Source organism: Candoia aspera, chromosome 1 (genome assembly GCF_035149785.1).
Source record: "Candoia aspera isolate rCanAsp1 chromosome 1, rCanAsp1.hap2, whole genome shotgun sequence".
In the NCBI taxonomy this organism is placed as follows: Eukaryota; Metazoa; Chordata; class Lepidosauria; order Squamata; family Boidae; genus Candoia; species Candoia aspera.
In genome coordinates, this window is record NC_086153.1 from 241,400,291 (window position 1) to 241,423,137 (window position 22,847).

Here is a 22,847-nt window from a genome sequence, read left to right on the forward strand (position 1 = left end):
TCATTATCTCAGACACAATGCCTTTCAATGGAGGCAGTTCACACATTCAGATGTAAATCATTCATATGATGAAACTTGAATGCGTCTTTATGTTTAATGCAAAATACAAACACCATTATTTGGGACAGGAGTCAATAACTATCATCAGGGAAGAGGAATTTAAAATATAATGCTGAAGAAAAATGTTCTCTGAAGCTGTTATCTGCCCTGACAAGGAATCGTTCACTGGCATAATTTAGACTGGAATCCTATATACCAGGGTTTCTCAACCAGGGTTCCGTGGCACCCTCAGGTTCTGCAAGAGGTCACTAGGGGTTTCCTGGGAGATCACAATTTATTTTAAAAATTATTTCAAATTTGGGCAACTTCACATTAAAGAGGTAAGTTTCATTCTTTATTTTTAGTTTAAGAACACTGTTAGTGCATATATACAGGCCTACCCCTGAAATGAACCTAATAATTTTGTGACTTGTGGCCTGTATTTGAGCCTGAATGTGGAAGGGTTCCCCAAGGCCTGAAAAAATATTTCAAGGGTTCCTCCAGGGTCAAAAGTTTGAGAAAGGCTGCTATATACAAACCCTTCCTAACCTGGGATCTTCAATAGGGGCTGGACTGTGAAGAATTCCCAGCATGGAACTCTGGAAGTTGGAGTCCAGCACATTCAGAATGTACAATATTAAGAAGGGTGGCTACACACACTTAGCTGGGGTGCAGTTCTAATGAAGTCATACCATTAGGTATGGCCCTAATTTGATAAAGTGACCAAAAGGCCGTTTGTCTAACCTTTTGCCAATCCTCTAAGTATTAAACTATGCGATCCAAACATATATACAATTGATCCCTTCCTTTATTAGATACTGGAAGAAAAATTATCTTTAATGTAGCAATTGGACAGATTCTAAGCATAAGCAAAGGCTTAGATTTGAAATATAGGATTAGCATCATTACAAGATCAAGAAGGGTGCCATTTTGAGCACACCACAGGACTGGGTTCACACATCATACTGAGGGTACTTACTTTCACACTAGGATTCTTTGTCGGTCTGAAAGCAGATTCTAAAACCTCATGTTTCAATGATGGCAGCAGTATTGGACAATTGAGCTGATTTATCTCTGGCTCAACTGCAGTATAGTTGAAGTTGCTGACATACTGCAATTCCTTTTCATTTTTGGAGAGGAACCTTTGCCTTACCCTTCCTTCTGGCTCCTGTGAGTCACTTGGTCTCTCATTGATTGAATTCACCCTTAATTTTTACTGAATACAAGCTAAACTGTGGCCATTGAAAAGTCATGTTTCAGACTGAAATCAGTGAAATGAGCAACTTATCTATAATGATCAATCTATAATCACTTAGTCTTTAACAGCTCATTCAGTTATTATCTGACACTCTAATTGGGTGATTGCTACTGATGCCTAAATTAGACTTAGGGTAATAATTAAAGTAATATTCCATTTTTAAAATTGTTGATATTTGCCAAAAAGAAGCACATCCTTTTAAAAAAATTGTCCCATTTCTTACTGCCTACATAGACATTTGCTAGGTTTTAGAGGGCATGATGGAAATGTCATCCTGTTAATCAAGATATTCCTTGCCCCACAACTGCATCTACAGAATGTACAAACATGCTTTTGCCACGCCAATTCCATCTGCTGAGAAAACAAACTTATTAGGCAGCTATAAATGTGACATTACTAATTTATCCTTTCTCTCTTTCTCTCTCATTAGGCATTATAGTTACTCACCATGGCACAATATACTCACCATGGTGTTGCCCTTGATAATTACCTTGGAAACATCAACTAGAAAAGAATATACAGTAGAGGATCCAAAAGGAACATGTTCCATTTCTCCTTTGCTTTCTGTCCTGCCTTCCTATCAAATCTAACACATCAATCAAAATGCTTTTGATTGATAAAATTCTTTTATACCTTCAGGGCAACTTAAATATAAATGCACTGTTGGCCTCTACCCTGCCATCAGAATGCCTAAAAATATTTCTCTATACCATTTAACTAATATATTTAAGTGAAGATGGTGCTGGGAGATAGCACCACTTTTTACAACTTTGTCTGCATAACCTCAAGAATTTTGAAAAAATTAAAATTTTACTATACATAGTTTAGTTTTTCAAAACTGATACTATCACTTCCTGTAGGCTATTTGTCATGTGATTCTGCTTCCTGTGCTCTTGTCTCTGTCCTAAAGATGTTTATGCCTTCAGCCTTTGTCACACTGCCTCCTTCTGTATTTTTGAAAAGATATTTGCATTTTTCCATTTCTCCCCAACTTTTCCTCTCCTATAAAATCAGAGCCTAAAGATAGAAGAGCCTTAACGGCTTTCTGTAGGAATTACTGTTTAAAAAAGTCTTCCAACTTTATGCCATGTGGAATGTATAATGGATCGTAACAGTCCATTGTGCATGAAGATGCAAAAGTTGTCTAGTCCAGCACATGTCCCTGCTAACATTTCTTATATTGTTTTTTAGTGTATACAGAGCATATTATTGTATTTACTTCTCAGTTATAGCAAATAGTTATATTTGTCTGGTTTGGCAGACCTGACTTAATGATCCATTCATATTTGCCAACCTGAGTAAAATTTTTTCAGAGCTGTTATGCTGACAAAACTTCGGTAATGATTTACTTTTCTCAGGAGGATTCCTAACATTTATTTTCCCAATAGGTTTTATATCCAAATGACATTTAACCAAAGCAAACTTGCTGAGTATCTTCAACTTTTTTAACTTTACCAAAATTATATCTAAACACTACTTTACTCCTCTGCATCAAAATATAATGGACCTTTGGACTTTTTTTTCCTTAAAAATAAATTTTTCTTCTAAATCTTCTGCACATTTATTATTTGTTATTATTAGAATGAAAAAGATGATCATTCTAGATTATTTCTTTCTTCCTTTGTTTTTCAAAATTCCATTTGATAAGTACAGGTTGGCATCCCCTTCTTGAGTTTTGGGTAATTTCTTTGGAGCTCCTTCTACATATATCCAAAATTGTCTTGTATAGTTAGCCCATTCTCAATTGTGATTGTACATGTGAAAGCTTTCCTTCAGCTTCACTTTTAAGTGGCTTAAGGACTGTCAATGTCAGGCTTTCATTAAAACCATATGGTTCCCCAATCTTCCTGCTTCCAAAAAACATTTATATGCCAGGGCTGGTTCTAGCCCCAGGCAACCCAGGCAGTTGACTATGGCATCAAATTTTAGGGGGTGCCAAAATTGAAAACTTCCAAAATACACAATATGAGTATAAATTCTGATAAGCGTTCCCCATTCCTTTAGGACTTTTTCTTTCTATGCTTTTCAGAAACATTTACCCACAAAGTTGGTTGAGTGGTAGTGAACAGCACACTAACCAGATGTTGCAAGTCATGAAAAAGAAATTATTATTGTAGCTATGAATCTCAGGAAGCTAATAATATTACTGAAGCAAGACAAAGGTCTGATAGGAAGGTACTGAGCAAGCAAGTCACGTGACTATCAGCTTATCAAAGTTATACCCGGAAAAGCAGTAACAGCACACTCCATGGGCTAGCGTGCTCACTTGAGGGTTTATTTATTTATTTTATAAATTTACTCACTGCCCATCTCTCCCCAACAGGGGGACTCTGGGCGGCTTACAATAAAACAAGATTAAAATATAAAACCATTACCATTACAAAATACAATAAAAATATAAATATAATAAAATCTACATGGCGAAGAGATCTTAATCAGACCTTCAGTGTGGTAGGTCCCTCTGGATCACTTCATGGCGCTAGCCATCCCCAGGTGTAATTATTCGCCCTTCCATTCCAGGCCTGCCTACAAAACCTGGTCTTTAATCTTTTGCGGAAGTCCAGGAGCGAGGGGGCTTGTCTCACCTCTGGGGGAAGGATGTTCCAAAGGGCGGGAGCTACAGCAGAGAAGGCACGCTTCCGAGACCCCGCTAGATTGAATTCTTTTATAGATGGGGCCCGTAACATGCCCTCCCTGCATGACTGGATGGGGCGGGTCGATGTAATAGGGATGAGACAGTCCCTCAGATATCCTGGTCCCATGCCATGTAGGGCTTTAAAGGTGATAACCAACACCTTGAATTGGACCCAGAAGCAAACTGGGACCCAGTGGAGCTCACGCAACAAAGGTGTTATGTATGCAAGTCTTGGAGCACCCAAGATTGTCCACGCAGCCGCATTCTGGACCAGCTGTAGCTTCCAGATATTTTTCAAGGGTAGCCCCATGTAGAGTGCATTACAGTAATCTATATGGGAGATGACCAGGGCATGAGTGACTGTTCGGAGGGCCTCTCAGTCGAGGAAAGGGCGTAATTGGCGCACAACACAAAGTTGCGCAAAGGCCCTCCTGGCCACGACTGCCACCTGCTCTTTGAGCAGGAGTCGTGAGTCCAAGAGGACCCCCAAGTTATGCACCGGATCTGTCTGGGGCAGTGCGACCCCACCCAGCACTAAAGATGACAAGTTCCTGGGACACGAGGTGCCATTAATCCACAGCCACTCCATCTTACTAGGGTTCAGTCGAACCCTGTTGTTCCCCATCGAGGCCCCCACAGCCCCCAGACACTCGGAAAGGGTGGTCATGGCCTCACTTACTTCACCCGGGATGGAGATATACAATTGAGTATCATCAGCATACTGATGATACCTCATCCCATGGTGATGAATGATCTCGCCCAGTGGTTTCATGTAGATGTTAAAAAGGAAAGGGGAAAGTACTGATCCCTGCGGCACCCCACAAAGAAGTGGCTGTGGGGCCGACCTCTCCTCTCCTATCAACACTGACTGGGACTGGCCCTGGAGGAAGGAGGCGAACCAGCGCAGGACTATGCCGCCCACCCCCAACTCCCTGAGCTGACCCAAAAGGATACCATGGTTGATGGTATTGAAAGCTGCTGAGAGGTCAAGAAGAGCCAGGATGGATGCACTGCCTCCATCCCGCTCCTGCCAGAGATCATCCATAAGTGCGACCAATTCCGTTTCCATCACATAACCAGGTCTGAAACCTGACTGAAAGGGGTCTAGATAATCCGTTTCATCCAGGATCCTCTGGAGCTGCAACACCACCACTTTCTCAACTACTTTCCCCAAAAAGGGGAGGTGGGAGACTGGGCAAAAATTGTCCAGTATGCTGGGGTCCAGATATGGTTTCTTGAGGAGGGGGTGCACCGCCTCCTTGAAGGCTACCAGAAATACCCTCTCTCTCAAGGATGCATTTATCATCGCCTGGACCCAACCACATGTCCCCTCACGAGCTGCCTTCACCAGCCAGGAGGGGCATGGATCTAATTGGCAAGTGGTGGTGTTTACAGTCCGGAGGATCCTGTCCACTTCCTCAGGCCCAAGAGGATCAAACTTTTCCCAGATAACAAGGCAAGAATGTTCCCCGGGTATCTCCCCAGATACTACCTCACGCTCAGAGTCCAACTTGGAGCGGATCTGAGTGATTTTATCCTGCAGATGCCTGGAAATCTCCTCAGCTTGGCCCTGAAGATGGATCTCTAGGTCCCCTTTCCCCAAAAGGGATCGGGTAATCTTGAACAGGGCTGCTGGGCGGCATTCAAACCATAGGACTTGTCTAGTATTGTATATACCTGTATATGCATATCTTGAACGTAGAAGACCTGTCCCAAAGGAATGGTAGTGCCTAAGCCAGGACTTATTTTGTACCAGAGTTCATCAGCCCTACAACTGGATTGTTATTCCTGATGAGCCTCAGAATACATGAAAACAAATGTATCTCAGTATGTGCAAAATTCATTTTCTCTACTACTAAACAGCTAGCCTTTATTAATTCCCACCTAGAGGCTTAGAAAAAACCCTTGCAGAACATATATAATGACTCTGATACCTTTTCCCCTTATCATAACATATCAAAAGTCTATCTCCACACACATAAAAATCTATTTTTCTGCTTGCCACATTTTAGCAAACTCTCATAATGGGATTTATTTATTTATTTAAACTACTCTAATTTGCTATTCTTCACTGTCAAATATTCTACTTCTCCCCAAGGCTATATTTCTGGTAGAACACTATCCACAGCAGAATCAGTTCCAGTTGATGGGATCCTCAATTAAGGGATCTCTGGTGGGTCTTGGTAGAACTTGGTAGTGGCAGATATTGTAGGCAACAGCTTTCTCTGAAGAACAGCACTGGTAAGTTTTGAATGGCCATATTAACTTCTACTTGCATCTGCTCTGGGACATTGTGGGAAATCAACAATGGCAATTCAGAGTCACATGGTATTGATCAAGATGCTGGCTATTTTTTTTTTAAAATGGCAACTCAGGGCAGGAGATAGCATCCTCTGCTCTTTTCACAAAAGAAATCCACTCAAAGTCCCATCATTCTTCCCTTTTCTTCAATCACTGGCAGGATTTCCTGCCCAATAGAATGGCAACTTCTGGGTGAAAATAAGTGGCAGTATTTTTATCCATAGGCTGAAAAGGGATAAGAGAAATGGCAGAATTAATCTCATCTTCTCCACATCATCTCAGGTTTCTTTATGCAGCAGGTGCTGCACATGAGAAAACTTAACCAAATATAAAATAGTTATTGGTCCTGTTTTCAGTAGCAGTTGTGCTGGTACCAATTTGTTAGCATTCCTTTCCTTATCCACTGGAAGATAATGAAGAATTAAGGGATACTGTGAAGGACAGGGTTATAGGACAGATACAGTACTCTGTGCCCTGAAAACAAATGATACTGAATACATAGAACGTGGGTTAAAAGTTAAAGCTATTTCCATCACATTTTGGAGCATGGATGAACACATTTAAGGCTTATGGAATCTATTTTGCCATTTCCCAAAACTCCATCATCCAGAGCTTGATGCAAAAGAAATACACTTAGAATTAATGTATTCAGAACCCACAAATTTGTTTTGATGTCAGAACTGAATGGAACTCAAAGCCTCTGCACACCAAATACTTTTCTTGTTGCCCTCCTCTCAGGTGTCTTCATTTTAGCAGTATGTTTTAGGGCAAGAGAGATTGTTGTTGTTGTCGTTGTTAAATAACAGGGAGCCAGATAGTACTGAACTACTGCAAATCCCTAGAAATCTACCAATAAGTACTGAATTATCTTCTCCCACTCCTGCTTAGATGGTTTTTTTTTTTTTACCTAACCCCACTTTTGGGGCACAATTATTGTTCAGTATGCCTGTTGTCTATGCTGATAAGCATTAGATTATAGCAAAATGTAATCTTGCTTTTCCATCATTCCAGGTCATTCAAAAATTCTATAACTGAATAATCTAGGCAATTCAACATAAAATCAGTTTTTATAAACACATTGTTTTCTAAGCGGATCACAAATGCAAAAGCTCTTCCCATTCTCACAGTCCCTTTGCTAGAAGTATTATAATGTCTATGAAACTATTTTCACTCAATTTTCTTACAAGCTCTTTGGGCAGAGACTCTTGAAGATTTGTCAGACTTTTACTAGTGAAGGTCTTCAGATTTCTTACCCTGGCAAAGATGTTAGAAACAGCCACCCAGTTTGCTGCACAGACTTAGCAAAGGACTTAGCAAAGGTCACAAAAAGGAACTATCAATAGCTTCCTTCCTCCCTACCATAATACTCTGCAGATGAGCTCAACTCCTGGTGAGCACGGTGGATATATCCATGTTGTTTTCCTGGCAATGATACAGAAGTTGTTTGCCTTCTTTTTCAACTGTCCAGTCTGGTCTACGCTTTTCTGGGTGTTCCTGACAGTCACCCATCCATGTACAAACCAGACCCATACCTGCTTAAGTTTTCAGGCTCAGCCAAGGCTAGCTAGATGCAGTTACCTGCTACAATTTGGGATGGTACTTGGAAAAAAAAAATAAACCTGATGTGGGGGGAGAAATTTATCCAGCTCCCTTAGTACAGATTCTTGCTATGCAGTATTTTTATATACTCAATAAAGACTCTCTACTGCTATAAGAAAGGGATGCGGTGGCGCTGTGGGTTAAACCACTGAGCTGCTGAGGTTGCCGATCGGAAGGTCAGCAGTTCGAATCCACATTACAGGGTGAGCTCCCATTGCTAGTCCCAGCTCCTGCCAACCTAGCAGTTCGAAAACATGCAAATGTGAGTAGATTAATAGGTACCGCTTCGGCGGGCAGGTAACGGCGTTCCGTTTAGTCATGCCGGCCACATGACCACGGAAGTGTCTATGGACAACCGCCAGCTCTTCGGCTTTGAAACAGAGATGAACACTGCCCCCTAGAGTCGGACACGACTGGACTTGATGTCAAGGGAAACCTTTACCTTTACCTTTATTGCTATAAGAAGAGCATTGTATCGTGTCCATCCATCCACCCACAGAGGACTGCCACAGTCATGTAAGGAATTTGTGAGTTAAGGTATATAATAATACAAAAACAGGAGCTGCAATATTAAACTGGGAGCAAGAGATCTTATGATCAGAATGACTTTCCTGCATTTTTCAAAGGCAATACAAAACAGGATGCAAAGCCAGCTTTCAAAGGATGCTGGTGGTAAGCCATGTATCTTGGGGTTACCCTGCTAAGTCTATACAGCTGTTGGCTGAGCACATTAAATGCACTCAACCTCCTGGAATCTCTTTTTAAGAGACTAAAGCAGATTAATCACATGTAATGCAACTGAGGAATGTAGGCCAACCATTGAGCCTCCCTCTTCCTTTCCCCTCCCCACCCAGCAAAAAATTAGGAGCATTGGAACCCATTGATCTAAATCAAGTTTGGGGTAACCAGCTTGTACTGCTAAAGAGAGAGAGTACAGCTAGCTTGGAAATGATCTCACTGCCTTCTTGCAGAATTTACAGTTGCTGGATGTAGGCAATTAATTGATCTGTTTCTGGGATGAAATAAATCCCTCAAAATAGTGTAAATGCTGCCTGTGAAATATGTTATATACTCCTCTCTAAGGCCATCCCCATCTTCTCATTCCAGTTTATTAAAAAGGAGCAAAAAGAGGAAGAAAGAGGTGGGGTGGGGGGAGCTACCATTCTGAGATCACTGACAGATGATCAGAGTTTGCTTTTTGGCTGCACTCAGCAGTGAAATTCCTGGAGTCCATCTGTCTCATATTCCTCCTGCAGTTATGAGAAATAATTACAGCAGGTTTGCTCTGTTTAGAGGGTTGTATTACATTAGAAAATATGATACAGGCTAGAGAAGCTGTGTGGCCAGATCTTCCCCTCTCGCACTGACACCATCTCCTGTTTTGTAATGGCCGATAAGCCAAAGAGTTTTTATAACTATGGAACAGACTGCAGGTTCCCTTTAAGTGAACTGCCTGATTGCAGGCTTATTAATTTCCCATTTTAAAACAAAGCAGTTCCAGATCTACCTTGCTGGTCCGTAACACATGTCCATCTATACCTCCCATAGCTTCTATTATTCTAACTAGGAGTTCTCCTAGAACGTCTCTGTTTCTGACCTTGTAGTTTAGGAGGCCCAGGGGAATGTTGCTTGCCTCTTCTTTGCCTGGGTGATATGAGCAGCAGCTGTTTTTCCATCTCTTCCTATTCTTATTTTCCCAAGGAAGAAGGTGGCCTAAGGAGTGAGCAGCATGGTCTTTCAAGAGATTCAGAGGTCCTCCCAAAGGCAGCATTAGAAGCTGACAAGTACAAATCTTTGCTTATGATTTGCAGCTCCTCTTTTTCCTCAAAGGGTTCTTTTCATTGGTAGCTGCTCAAATTCCAGAAACAAAAAGGTTTTTTTCCTAAAGATCAGGATCCAATGCCATGGGTTTAGGGTTGATTATGTAGGGCTATCAGATCTGTAGTGCAAAACTCCGGATGACCACTAGACAGTAGCAATGGGTTGATGTTTTCTGAAATTGTCAGCTGCCCTCTAATGGTCTTTCAAATGTTTTCAACCCAAGCTGGCAGTCCTAATCTTGAGCAACTTTTCCCATTAGACCATTAAATACAAAACTTTTTATTGGATGACCAAAACCAGAGTGATAGATTTGATGAGTAGCAAAAATGTATAGAACCTACAATATTCCTGCCTTTTAAGATGATAATTTATTTTATTTATTTTTATTTATTTATCATATTTTTATCACTGCCCATCTCCCTCATACGGATAATTTTTTTTTTCTATACATACAGCAAAAGTTTGGAAGGACTAAAGAGGAGTAGGTTAGTGGCAGAGCACATGTTTTACATGCAGAAGATCTAGGTTCAGTTCCCGAAATCTTCAGAGATGTCCTAAACAGTGTTGCCAGTCCAGAGGGATCCATTTCTAGATGGGCCATTGTCTGACTATATAAAGCAACTTCTTTAATGCTTCATCAAAGAGCAGAGTTAATGAGAATCCCTGGCCCTAAGACAAAATCCCTGTACTAATGTGGATTCTCTTGAAAACTACAGTTTTGTTATAAAAATATTGAGGATCCACTCTGTATGATTAGTATAAAGATAAATGCAGTATAAAAACTGATGAAAGGATTGGCATTAGAATAATATAAAAATGGCTTCTGATGATGGTGGCATGATGACAGTGGCATGAAGAATCTGTATCCCACTAGGAGATCTATACTTAAATCCCACCCACCCAACTTGGTCTTACCATTACAACCTACCAGCTGTAAAATTAATTTATCTTCCTGGTTAGTCATGAAACTGAAAGAGGTAATTAAATTGCAATGAGCAATATAATCTCTTATTGTAGCCATGTAGTCTGTATATTATTTATTTCCCCTATAAGGATGCCTCCAGGTTATTTTCTCCCCCCTAAAATCAACAACCAGCAGCACTCCTTTTCATAATATTTTTGGATCACAGGCCTGAATTCACAAATAAAACTATCCCATTAGAGAATGTCCATCTTAATAATATAAGATACATTTCCTCCCCCTCCCTGCTTGATAATATGCAACAAGGGACAGTTCTTGTTTCCAAACTGGAGTAAATTAGCATCAATTACTTGAGTCTTGCTAAAAGGATCTAGACTTAACACCAGCTATGGGCCTGAACCCAACAAACTTAATCATACAGGGTTGTGGTTCATACTTACTTTCAGAGAATATGCCAAGGCAATGAAGCCCAAACAGCAGAAATTGAGGTATACAAAGTTGAAGATGGACCAGAGATAGTAATCGTTCACTTCCGTGGTGTCTGGATAGATTTCAATTACAGCAGTGGGATTAGTCATCGTTTTCTTCTCCACGGAGTGTTTGCATTGGACCGGTGGTCTCAGGCTGTCCCCTTTGCAGCTCTTGTTCTCCATCAGGCAAACAGCAGAAGATGGAGACAGCACAGGTGACCCTTGCTGTATAGGGGGTGTCTTGGAGATGCAGGCGAAGCACCCCTGCTGGGGCGCGTGAGGGGGTCTTCGAGTCCAGAAAGCCCCGTCAAGGGGACATGGAGGGCCCAAAGGGGGTTCCTGTGGTCTCTCCGTGATGGCAGCCCCCAGCTTACACAACTATATCCCAGGAAAGTGTGTTCCGCTGAGAAAGATAGGGATGAAGAGAGTGGGGAGGGCCAGGAAGGGAAAAGATGTGAGAGATAAAAACAAAATACTGGGATGCAGGAAACCAGAAATAGAAAAGGGGTAGTGGAGAAGAGGAGAAACAGCAAGGAAAAAAAGGGAGAAAGGAGGGGTTTCCAGGCAAGGAGGAAAGAGAGAGGACCCTGTTTAAACACATGTGCCACAAAGGAGTATTCTCTGGCACACCGAGCAGGCATTAATGCATGCAGCAGGGTAACAGTTCCTGGATTCCCTGCAGCTGGGCGTCCCAGCTCCGCAGTAGGCTTGGCTTGCCCTCCCTTGCCTCCCACACAGAACAGCTAGGAGTTCATTAATTCCCTGGGAAAGGCAGCACATCATCACAAGCCTTCCCTAGCCCTCTCTTTCTCTCCCCCTCTGCTTTGCTGGTTTCCTGTTCCTCCCCCCCCCCCCCCCAAAGTCCTTTGCAGTCTTGTCCGGCAAAAACAACAGCAATTCTCTCATCAGTCACTCACTTCACATCCCTAAGGGTTTTGACTCATCATCATCATCCCCATCTAGAAACTGGACAAGGGAAGAACACTTCTAAAGAGGAGGGCACGTGTGGACTCAGGGTGAAAAGGACTCCCTCCTTTGCCACAAGACTCCGGTGCTCCCCTCCCCACCTCTCCCTCCCTCCGACCCTTCTCCTCCACTCTGCCCAGCTCTTCCGTGGCGCTCTCCTGCCCCGTGCCAGCATCAGGATCGAAGCTGCCCGGCCGGATGGGAGATGAAAGCCAGGCTGTTCCTGGAACAGACTGCACAGCTGCGACAGAGAAGCCCGGCCTCCTATGCTTTCCCCCTCTCGGTCTCTGCCCATTTTGCTGAGCATTTCATCTTGGCTAAATTTCTGGTTGACTTTCCCTCCCACCCCCTCTTCACCTGTCAGCAGTTTTCCCTTTGGACAACGTCGCGCGGTCGGGGGTGGCAAGGAAGAAAGGAGGAAGAGGAGGAGGAAAAAACGGGGAGAAGAGGAGGGGTAAGAGTGAAAGAAGCGCGCCTTCTCGCCTATCCCATCAGCTTTGCCATTATGAAACGGAGCCCGCCTGTAGACCCACAGGCACCGGGGCCGTCCTTCCGTCCGTCCAGAAGAGCAGGGCGAGAGGATACTTACGAGGAGGGAGGCGGGCAGTTGTGCTGCATCTCCAGCTCAGCACCGCCACTGTCTCTTCTTTAGCAACTGGAGTTAGTGGAGGCGATGAGGGAGGGGCGGGCGGGGAAAGAGGTCAAACGGCCTCTCTCTGCCTCAGCCCAAGCGGGGCAAGGCGTGCGCGCACCCGCTCTCGAGAACCTGGAGGCAGTCAAGCTCCTTTTCACCTCGCCAAGCGCGCTCTTTCCATGTGCGCGCGTGCTCTCTCTCCCTCTCTCAAACACGCGCACGCACACACGGCGACCTTCTTCTGGGGGGAAAGAAATTCCACAGTTGTCAAGCGCCCCCCCCCCCTTCACCTACCTGCCGGAAACGCAACCCTCCCGCACCTGCCATGTGACAGCGCAGGAATCTCCTGGCCCCGGGCTTTCGACGTTTATTAGATAGGGCTTCGAGAAGCTGAAAAAAGGCGACGGGGTCATCCTGAGGCTGCCCTTGGACCGTCACGTACACCATGCGTGGCTAGCAACGCTGAACAAGTATTAGCCACTCCCGCTCGACCATCGCGACCCCTTCAGTGAGGGGTCGGGGGAAGAATCTCGAAGCGAGGCCGGGAGAAACAACTGGGCGCCGAAGGGGAAGAAGCGCTCTTCGCGCTCTGGTCACGGGGCATGGATGGGAATCGAATCAATATTGGCTATAGGCTGCGTTAGCGCGCGCGCGCGCGTGCATCCATAGCTTGAACATCAACTTTCCTCCATCATGTACACTTTTATTGAAGGAGGGGTCTCTTCCTTTCCAGTCTTGGATGAAGAAAGTTCTGAAGAACTTGAAAGTTTACATACTGCGTTGCGACCTTGACTGAGTGTTAATAAATATGAAAAAGATCGAATGTATCCTGCTATAAGTTCAACAGGCTGCCTCTGCACTTGGACACTCTCTGTTAATAAATAACGAAACATGGCAATGCTTCCCCTTATCAACAGGAGCTGGGGAAACACAGTAGGCCTTATAGATGATTCCAGATGTGTAGGACCACAGCAAGTGGAGTCTCTAGTTAGCCTATGAAACGTATCTAGAACAAAAGAACTCTGAAGTCCTGCCTCCCCACAACCGCAGTGGCCATAATGGTCCTAAGTAGTTAGATTGTAGCCTTTACAAAAGTTTGTAGAAACAATACCTCGTTATTAGTAGTAATGAGGTATGCATATAAGGGAGGTAGCTACCATTATGTGTAAGTAGAATTATCTAGGGATCTTTAAATTGCATTTCATTTTATTTCTCATCCCAAGAGAAACTTATAATATACCAAATAAGAGTTTCTTAAACAGTAAAATATATTCACCAGGTGATGAAACACAGAAGCTCCTGCTTATAAAGCTAATCTAGAATCTGTTCAATTTTTCATCTAATATTCATATAATTCTGTGTCATTTGATTTTTGAACAATTGGAGAGGAAAATGTCATTTTCAAACTACTGTTACTTGTAATAGAAGTACAATATCAAGATTGCATTTTTTACAATAAGCCATCTAAGTGCCATTTTGTAATCTTAAATTGAAAATGGAACGGTCAAACCCAGCTTCTAATTTGATTGACTGAGCCAGCCTTGTATACAGGGCCCAGTACAGGGTTTCTGGAATGCGTTAGGAGTTGCATAGAGCTGGACAGGAAGAAAAGTTTGCAGAGTCAAAGCAGAGTAACTTATTTTCTTAAATCCTGCTTTGTTTACATTATTTTACTGGTATGAACTGCCAGGAGTCTTGCAGATTGTGATGGTACATAAACAGGCTGGGATCGCACAAGATCACAAAAACATTAATGAAAGTTTACTGTAATCAAACTTCCCATATTGTACAAATGCCTTAGTTGGTTAACAGTGAGCTTGAATTTTGCTTACTTGTTTCATCCACATATTTAAGCACATCCTTTTATTTAGGTGGTCTTTCATTTAAAAATGCTTAAGACTAAGCTAATTCTTAGGACTGAGCTGTCCTTTTCAGTCTGAATTATTATTTTAAATTTATTTTTTATTATTAAATTTATACACTGCCCATCTCACTATAAAAGCAACACTGGGCAGCTTACAAATAAAAATTATAAAACCATTATAAAAATAGAAAAAGTACAAAAAAATAGAGGAAGATAAAAGAGGGAAACTAAAAGGTGGAGAGAGCATCTTAAGCCACCAACCACCCCCAGGGCTGCCGATCACTCTTGGAACCCCAAACTAGTTGGCAGAGCCAGGTCTTGGTGCTCTTCCTGAAGGCCAGGAGACTGGGGGCCAACCTCACCTCAGGGGGCAAGATGTTCCACAGGGCGGGGGCAATGGCAGACAAGGCTCTCCTTCTTTAAAGCAATTAGCGTTGCTTTGAATTTATTTGGACACTAGTCTGCACAATTTAATCATGGTTTGAAAAAGTCAAGAGTCCATAATGAACAAAGTTAACTGCGGCTTGTTCAGTCAATTCCTAGTTTTTTACCACTGCTTCTGCCAGTATCAAAAAGAAATGGGCAGACCAGGAACAGAATGATTAAATCAGGATTCTGAATTCATTTTAACAAGCCAAGCTTAAAATGAGCCACATTCATAAAACAAAACTTGGTTTCAAAAATAAGTCTTTTTTTTTCTGGGAATGGGTTCATATGTCATGATAAAACAACAACAACCAACTACAGTATCATTTGGTATGACATATAAATCAGGTCAGCATTCACACTGAATCATGTACTCCCTTTAAAGTTCCCCCAGACTACTTTTTAAAGAATGACATGATAGGATGTGGCAATGAAAACTTTTTATTTTTAATTTATTCAATTACTAGTTGAGAAGAGAACAGCTATGAAGCAGATTGTATCTTTTGAACAGGCAAGCATAATAGCATTTCATAAATTAGAAAGAGAAAACAAGCAAGAGGATACTCCGAGCCATCAGACGAATGGCAGCAAACGACTAATCCAGCAGTACAATCTGCATTTCAAATTTACAAAGACAATTTCCAATAAGATGCAGTGGACTTTGTTCTCGAGAATGTGGGCTCTGCTATACAACAGCTTTCTCCTACCTGACACAATGGCTTAGACTTCCAGTATCCCAGTCAGCATGGTCAAGACTTGGCTACTGGCACTGGAGAGACTTCTACACATCCAACATTAACTGCTGCCATAAGCTGCAATATGTAACATTGCCAGCCTATCCATCAGTTCTAATGAGTTTGAGTGTCTGATATATTTTAATATGGGGGGGGGTCTCATTCAATCCCACCCTTGCATGAATGTTTAAGACCCTTTTTTATACAGTTCTTTTCTTTTAAGCAAAATCAGGCATCTGATAAGTTTGAGACGTGGGCCTGTTTAACAACTTTGGGTCTATCACTTCTTAAGCAGGCATTAAATAGAGAGCTCAAAGAACACTAGATTACACCATGTTCTGAATAGTTCTGGGTATAATCCTAGAACTATTCAGAACATGCTATATTGTAATTATTTCTCTAAGGTATCTTCGACATGTTTATAAACATTATGTTTTTAATGGTATACTCTTGCTAACAGATCTAATGAGAAGTTAACAAAACAGAAGAAATCCTGATGGGCACCCTTTCACATCTTCAGAGCCTTCTACACCAGCATCGTAATTGCTTATTTGTATCCAAAATATTCAGCTCCTGGCAGGAAAAGCATCTGCAAGATATGCAGTATGTTCATAAAGATGTGCTGATTTCCTGATTTCTTTTATCTACCTGAATTCCATCCTTTTCTCATCTAATTTAGAACAGCATCTTCAGTGAAGCGGTATTGGCTTTACCCGAAACAACCCTGTTTTAATCTCTTGTTCTGTTGTCCATGGTTTCTCAGAGCCTTATGATTGGGTTCAAGTATTATGAAACATTTCAGATTAACTAAAGGCTCTTTGTTCACAACCTAGTATTAACAACATTCCAGCTCTGTAATCTATCAAGTCTCATTGCTCTACAATAGTTGCTCATATGACTTGTCAGGCTCAAAGCAAAACCAAGTGCAGAAATTGCTCCTTTTCTGAAACACTTGATATAGAAATCTATGCAAAAAGGATTTGGATAGAGCTATTCACAGAATTTCATTCCCTACACTACATTCCTCAGAGTTGAATGTGTTTTGCGGAGTTGCTTACAATATTTTTCTTCTTCACAACAGAATGCAATGGTCGGTTTGACCTTTCTTAAATAAAACTTGTGGTGTCATATTAATAAGAAAGACAGATTACAAACTTCTTCAAAACTAACCTGAGCCAAAATGTCTCATAAATCCTTACGTGAAGTACTTTTTGGGAAATGTCACATCACAGTGTCTGTTCTCATACCTCAGAAAGAAATTAGGAAGTACAAAAAGTTTGGAAAACTGAAGAGCAAAATATTCACAAACAAGACATACTACCTGAGTAGGGGAATGTTCAGCTAAATGGCCATTTCACGTAAGGATACCTTTACCTTCCCCATTACAATGGCTATTTCCCAAGTATTCTCTACTAACTATAACCATGTTTTATAAAATGTATTAAGTCAGAACCCTCTGTCACATTCCACACTTCCAAGATGACAGAGATACAGCCAGTATATATATTTTATATCCAACAGTGCAAATAGAGGATCAAATGCAATTTTAGTGGTGACTTCTCAACTGTTAAGAACTTTTCAATGATCAACTGCAATATACATACATATATAGTATATATATGCATATATACATATATGATGGGAGAATAGCTAAGAAACTGTATCCAAAAGCATATATAATTTTGGGAAGGGTGGGCATTAAACAGAAAGTTGGTTACACAAAACAACTTATGCTCAAAAACGTATGAAAGGATCATGCTTCAAAGAACCAGAAATCTGAAGGGTACACATAACACTAGGACTCCCCAGAATTCAGAATTTTATTAGAGCCTTTATATGGTATGTTATCAGAATGGCGGCAAGTAAGTTTTGGACGATCAGTAGTGACTTTTCTCTTTTAAAAATTAAAATTTACATTTCCTCTCATTTTTACTTTCTTGATTTTGTTCTGAATACAATCAGTCACAATATAAAAGCACGATGTACTTGGGAGTGCATTTGTATTGAAACTGTGGAAGACAGTGATTAATTGCTTTTACACTTTGTTGCTACACTTTGCAAAACCAACAGAGTCATTATCTCGATCAAATACTGTGTAATATGGCCCAATGAAAACATCACCAAGAATCCAAAGAGGCCCACCAGGTGGTGGGACATCCAAGCCTGAAAATCCACTCAGACAAAGAGTTTCTCCTTGAACAGTAACCTACAGAGGGGGAGAAAAAGTAAAACAAGGAATAAGATAGTTTGTTCTGTAATGTTATTCCTTTGTAAAGGATTAATTCTATGGCAAAATCTATATAACGTGAACTTAAAGCTTTATAGTGTCCAATTAAAAAATATGTGTAACAGAAAATCAGTGATCAAAACATTTTTAATAACTATGTGAAGAGTTTTTATGGAAAAATCATATTTTTGTTCCCCTATTTCAAGGATTGAAAATGCTATTTTAATAATTTTTTCTTCATGAAAACAGTTCTCTTACTACAGATTTCTCAACTAACACTAAAATAACACAAAAGTTCTTCTAGCTTTCTTTGTAAACTCATATGTAATGTTTGTTCAGCATTACTCCTGACCTATCTCAGTGTATAAACATACTTGGGATTACTCCATTGTACTTTCTGGAGCCCCCACTATCTTCTCAAACAAGAATGACCAATTCAGCACAGGCCCAAGAGAACTATCACTAGGTACAAAACACAGAAAATATGCCTAAAATAAGCTGGTAGGAGTTAAGAAAAAGAAGAACACCAGAAATGTTACGGAACTTACTTTTAAGGCATACTGATCTGGAGTAAGATCATAAGACCGCCCTCCCAGCACTAGAGACACAGTGGGAAGCGTAGACAGCTTATCACATTGGAGCATGTACTGCAAACAAAACAACAAAGAGTAAGAACCTGATGTGGGCAAACACTGGGTTATTAAGAATGGAGAAAAATCCTCCCCTCTCCTGAGAGGTGATAGAAGCTAGTAGTTAAGATAGCCTTCTTCAAAATGGTCCTCCCTAGATGTATCTGAAACCCCCACTGGTAATTCTGCTGGGAATGCTGGGAGTTATAATTCAATTCATTTGAGAACCACCAGGTTGAGGAAGGCTGCCTAAAAAATAAAAGATGAGAGGTTCACAAATACTAGTTCAATGCACCTCATTTTCACTGGAGATAAATTTTCAGAGTCTAGGACACATTGGCCAGAATTAACAACAAATAAGAAACAATTAAAGGAAAACAATAGAAAGAAGATCTCATGCATCTGGACAAATACACTCTCTCAAACAAAAAAACATAACCAACAGGGCTCCACAAACACCCTACCCCAGGGCCTGGAAGAACAGCCAAACCCTTAAAGACTTCTGAACATTTCAGGGTGGCAGCTACATAGATCGGGGGGGGGGGGGGGGGGGGGGGAGGGTATCATTCCAGCATGCAGGGGTCACAACAGAGAAGGCACACTTCCTGGGTCCCAATAGATGGCGCTGTTTGACTGAAGGCACTCCAACTCTGCCCAGTCTTACTGGGAGATGGGCAGTGCCTCAGATAATATGGCCCTAAGCCATGAAGGACTTTATAGGTAACAACCAGCGCCTCGAATTGCACCTGGAAGCTCATTAGCAGCTTGCAGAGCAGTGATGTTACATGGCTGGGTAAGTAAGCCACTGCATTTTAGACTACTTGAAGCTTCCAAGTGGTCTCCAAGGGCAGCCCCATACACAGTATGAATTTCCACTTGTATTTGTTCAGTCCTTGCATATCCGTGAATTCTTATCACTCATAGTTTTACTTTTTGTCCTTTTAAATTTTGCTGGTCATTGACCAAAGAAATATTGATCAATTGTTCACTCATAATTGGGGTGCCATCTGGCATAAGATTTATAGCTACTTCCCAGAGGTGGAATCAACAATTCTGTCTCAAGCAGAATTTTTCTGACTGTGGCATGGAGCTCAGCATGTAGCCAAAGGAATCTCCTCTAACCCCTCCCCTTCTGAAGAGAAAATATTTTTTGTCTTCTAATGTCAATAGAGAAAATGGATATAGACAGGAAAAGTTGCTAAGGTAATACTGTTCCTGAGCTTTTGATTAAAGGTTGTAATGTAATGCTTCAAGAATCTGGAAAATCCACAGGAAGCAAAGAGAAATCTTATGTTCCATGAAATCCATTTGTTTCTAAGGAACAGGTGAGCCAGTTTAGTTAGAAATCTAAATTAAGAGTTTATGCTTTTTTTTTACTGCATGTTTAACTTTATTGTCTCTGATATATACTGCCGATATTTATGTTCTCTGTAGTTGCTCAAGTAGATTATGTGTTTTATGCAGCCTAGCACGTCTTTACTCAGTACAGAGTTTCTTCTGTATTAGCAGATCTATCATCTTGTTTCTGCCAAGAACCTTCTATTGTTCTTTATAGTTTTTCTAAAGGACTAGTGCTTAGCATCAGGTCTGACTAAAGTGAGATTAAAGTCAAATCAATAAACAAACACACAAATAAGTCAGTCAGTCTAACATCTGAACCACCACAATACCCCAATTCCTGTTTGTATTTACCTGTCCTTTAATGATTGGCTTAGCTCCAATGGCTTTCTGCAACTCTTTAATTTCCTTAGCAGGCCCTGTAATAAGTGAGGTTCCTGTGTCTACAATAGCTTCACAGCCATCCTGGCACACAGTCAGGCCATTGCTAACATCAACCCTGTAAGGAAAGATGAATTTCAGTGTTTGTTTTAACAACACAAGAACAAAAAATCAAAACCTTGCACAGTTGCACTGAATACAATTATTGGAAATTTACTAGAAGGTTATATGCAGAGCATGAGCTTTTGCACATGTTCCAGTAGAAGAGGATATGTGCAGCTCAGGGTTGAACTGTGGAGTCCTTGGTGCTCTCTGAGCTTGGCTGTTCGCTTGCAGACATTTCATTACCTGACCAGGTAACATCATCAGTGCTGGTGAGTGTGGAGTTTGCTTCCTGCTTATATGCAGTAGCTTGCCCTGCCAGTGTGGGTGGGCATGTGGTTTTCTCCTTGGTAGTTCCTTGATTGGGGTATTGTTTTCTACTTGTTTGTCTGGTGTTAATCCCTGCTTATCTAGGTGCTGGCTGCTGGCTGCATTCTGGTCTTTTGTTTCCTCTTAGGTTTATAATTGTCGCTTTTGAATGGTGTGTAAATATGGTTTATCTCTATGTGCCTATTGATGGCTGATTTGTCTGAATGAAACTATGGTTGAGTCTGTCCATACCTTGGGAGATTAAAGAGTGTCTTCTGACTGCTAGTTGGTGTTCACGGATGTGCTCTGCTAGTCTTCTGTCTATCTTTCCTACATAGTGGCTGCTACAGTCCTTGCACTGTATGTTGTAGGTGACTCCTTTTTTCTTGGGCTACTGGGTCTTTCGGTTTGCTTAAGATGTTTAAGAGGACTTTAGTTGGTTTGTGTGCTACGGTGATGCTGTGTGGCTGTAATAGTCTGTTGGTCATTTCTGAGATGTTTTGATGTATGGTAGTGTTATCCTTTTCATAGTTTGTGCTAGTTGTGCTGTAGTGGGTTGAGTGGTCAGGCACTTTTTGCCAAAGTTGTGCACGTATCCATTTTGTTGGAAGATATTGTATCGGCAGTCTGTTTCCTTTTTCTGATGCTCAGGCAACTTCACATTAAAGAGGTGAGTTTCATTCTTTATTTTTAGTTTAAGAACACTGTTAATGCATATATACAGGCCTACATATGAAATGAATATAATAATTTCATAACATCTGGCTATATTTGAGCCTGAATGTGCAGGGGTTCCCCGAGGCCCAAAAAATATTTCAAGGGTTCCTCCAGGGTCAAAAGTTTGAGAAAAGCTGGGTTAAGGCATCAGGCTAGAAACTGGGAGACCATGAGTTCTAATCCCACCCTAGGCCCAAAGCCAGCTGGGTGACCTTCAGCCACACACTTTCTCTCAGCCCTAGGAAGAAAGCAATGGCAAACCACTTCTGAAACACCTTGCCAAGAAAACTTCAGGGACTTGTCTAGGCAGTCTCCAAGAATTGGACACAATTGAACAGATTAAAAAAAACAACCCTATATGCTAGTAAGCTGTAGACAGGGCAACAAACCGGGGGTGGGGGTGGTGCAAGTGGGGCATGTGCCCTGGGCGCCACACTGGGGGGGCTCCAAAATGGGCGCGGAATCCATGTCTGCCCCGGGTGACACGGACCCTAGTTGCAGAACTGGCTGTAGATGTTTGTTTAACCAAAGCAAAGAGAACTTACTTATCCATGTGGACCTGCCAATAAGCTTTACGAGTTACGTTCACCCAACTGAAGTCTCCAGTATAATACTGGGGATCTGTTCCACCAAAAAGCAATTCCCCTCCAGTTTGTGCTTTTGGATCCCTTGAAGAGACAATACACAAGCACAGAAAGAAAAAATCAGTACAAACAAGGAGGTAGCCTGAGCCACTATACTGAATTTACAAGAACAATGAAGAATAAAGAGCACAAATAAAGACCAAAAGGTTTACAGATCACGTAGGATTTGACAAACTTTCATGGAATCCTAGAAAAGCAACATAATTCAAATATATCTTGCGTGTTTTTCAAGGATATCAACTACTCTGCGATCCTAACAACTGTCACTAGTAAGTCCAAACTGAATTCAGCTGAACTTGTTTCAAAGACAAGAGATATCTGCTTGGGCAATAGATCTGTTATTGTTTATATTACTAAGTGTCTGGCCTGATATAGTTCAAGAGTCTTCAAAAAGTTCAAATTCTGCATCTTTGTAGTGCCATCCCCTTGTCCTAACAGCCAGGAAACATGCTGAGACAAGGAACTGGTCTCTAATGTTTTATTGCTAGTACATAACAGGAATCCTAACAAACTGAAGAAGCGTGGGAAAAACCCAGACATATAAACCCCAAAGGCTAAGGCGGGCCCGATCTGTGTCTCTTGGAATGGCTCACCAATTCCTCAGTGCTACGCATGCGCTTGACAGTCTGGATGGGAGCCCCCTGCTCGCCATCCTTACTCATGACACCCCTTGTTTAAAACTGTAACTAAAATGGGCATGGTGTCCTAGGAATATCTTGATCTATATATAAAGACAATAAGGCTATTGCTTTGAAAATGGGTGGCCCTCTGGCCATTATGCTCTAAAAGCTGGCAATATAGCAAGGACAGACATAAAATTAGACAGTAAGA

The 22,847-nt window shown here is 41.5% G+C and overlaps 2 protein-coding genes across 2 annotated transcripts in view; both read right to left on the reverse strand.

The window, feature by feature from the left end:
- The window catches only part of IFITM10 (interferon induced transmembrane protein 10), a 30,595-nt gene extending 17,503 nt beyond the window's left edge, over positions 1 to 13,092 (reverse strand). The window contains exons 1-2 of the mRNA XM_063317852.1: positions 12,940 to 13,092; positions 11,016 to 11,423 (exon numbers count right to left, since the gene is read on the reverse strand). Of these exons, the coding sequence (XP_063173922.1) occupies positions 11,016 to 11,423; positions 12,940 to 13,092 (561 nt within the window). The remainder of the gene's footprint in view (positions 1 to 11,015; positions 11,424 to 12,939) is intronic.
- A 3,594-nt stretch (positions 13,093 to 16,686) lies between these two features.
- CTSD (cathepsin D) overlaps positions 16,687 to 22,847 on the reverse strand; it is a 28,241-nt gene continuing 22,080 nt past the window's right edge. The window contains exons 6-9 of the mRNA XM_063289330.1: positions 21,918 to 22,040; positions 20,218 to 20,362; positions 18,445 to 18,543; positions 16,687 to 17,875 (exon numbers count right to left, since the gene is read on the reverse strand). Of these exons, the coding sequence (XP_063145400.1) occupies positions 17,705 to 17,875; positions 18,445 to 18,543; positions 20,218 to 20,362; positions 21,918 to 22,040 (538 nt within the window). The 3' untranslated portion in view covers positions 16,687 to 17,704. The remainder of the gene's footprint in view (positions 17,876 to 18,444; positions 18,544 to 20,217; positions 20,363 to 21,917; positions 22,041 to 22,847) is intronic.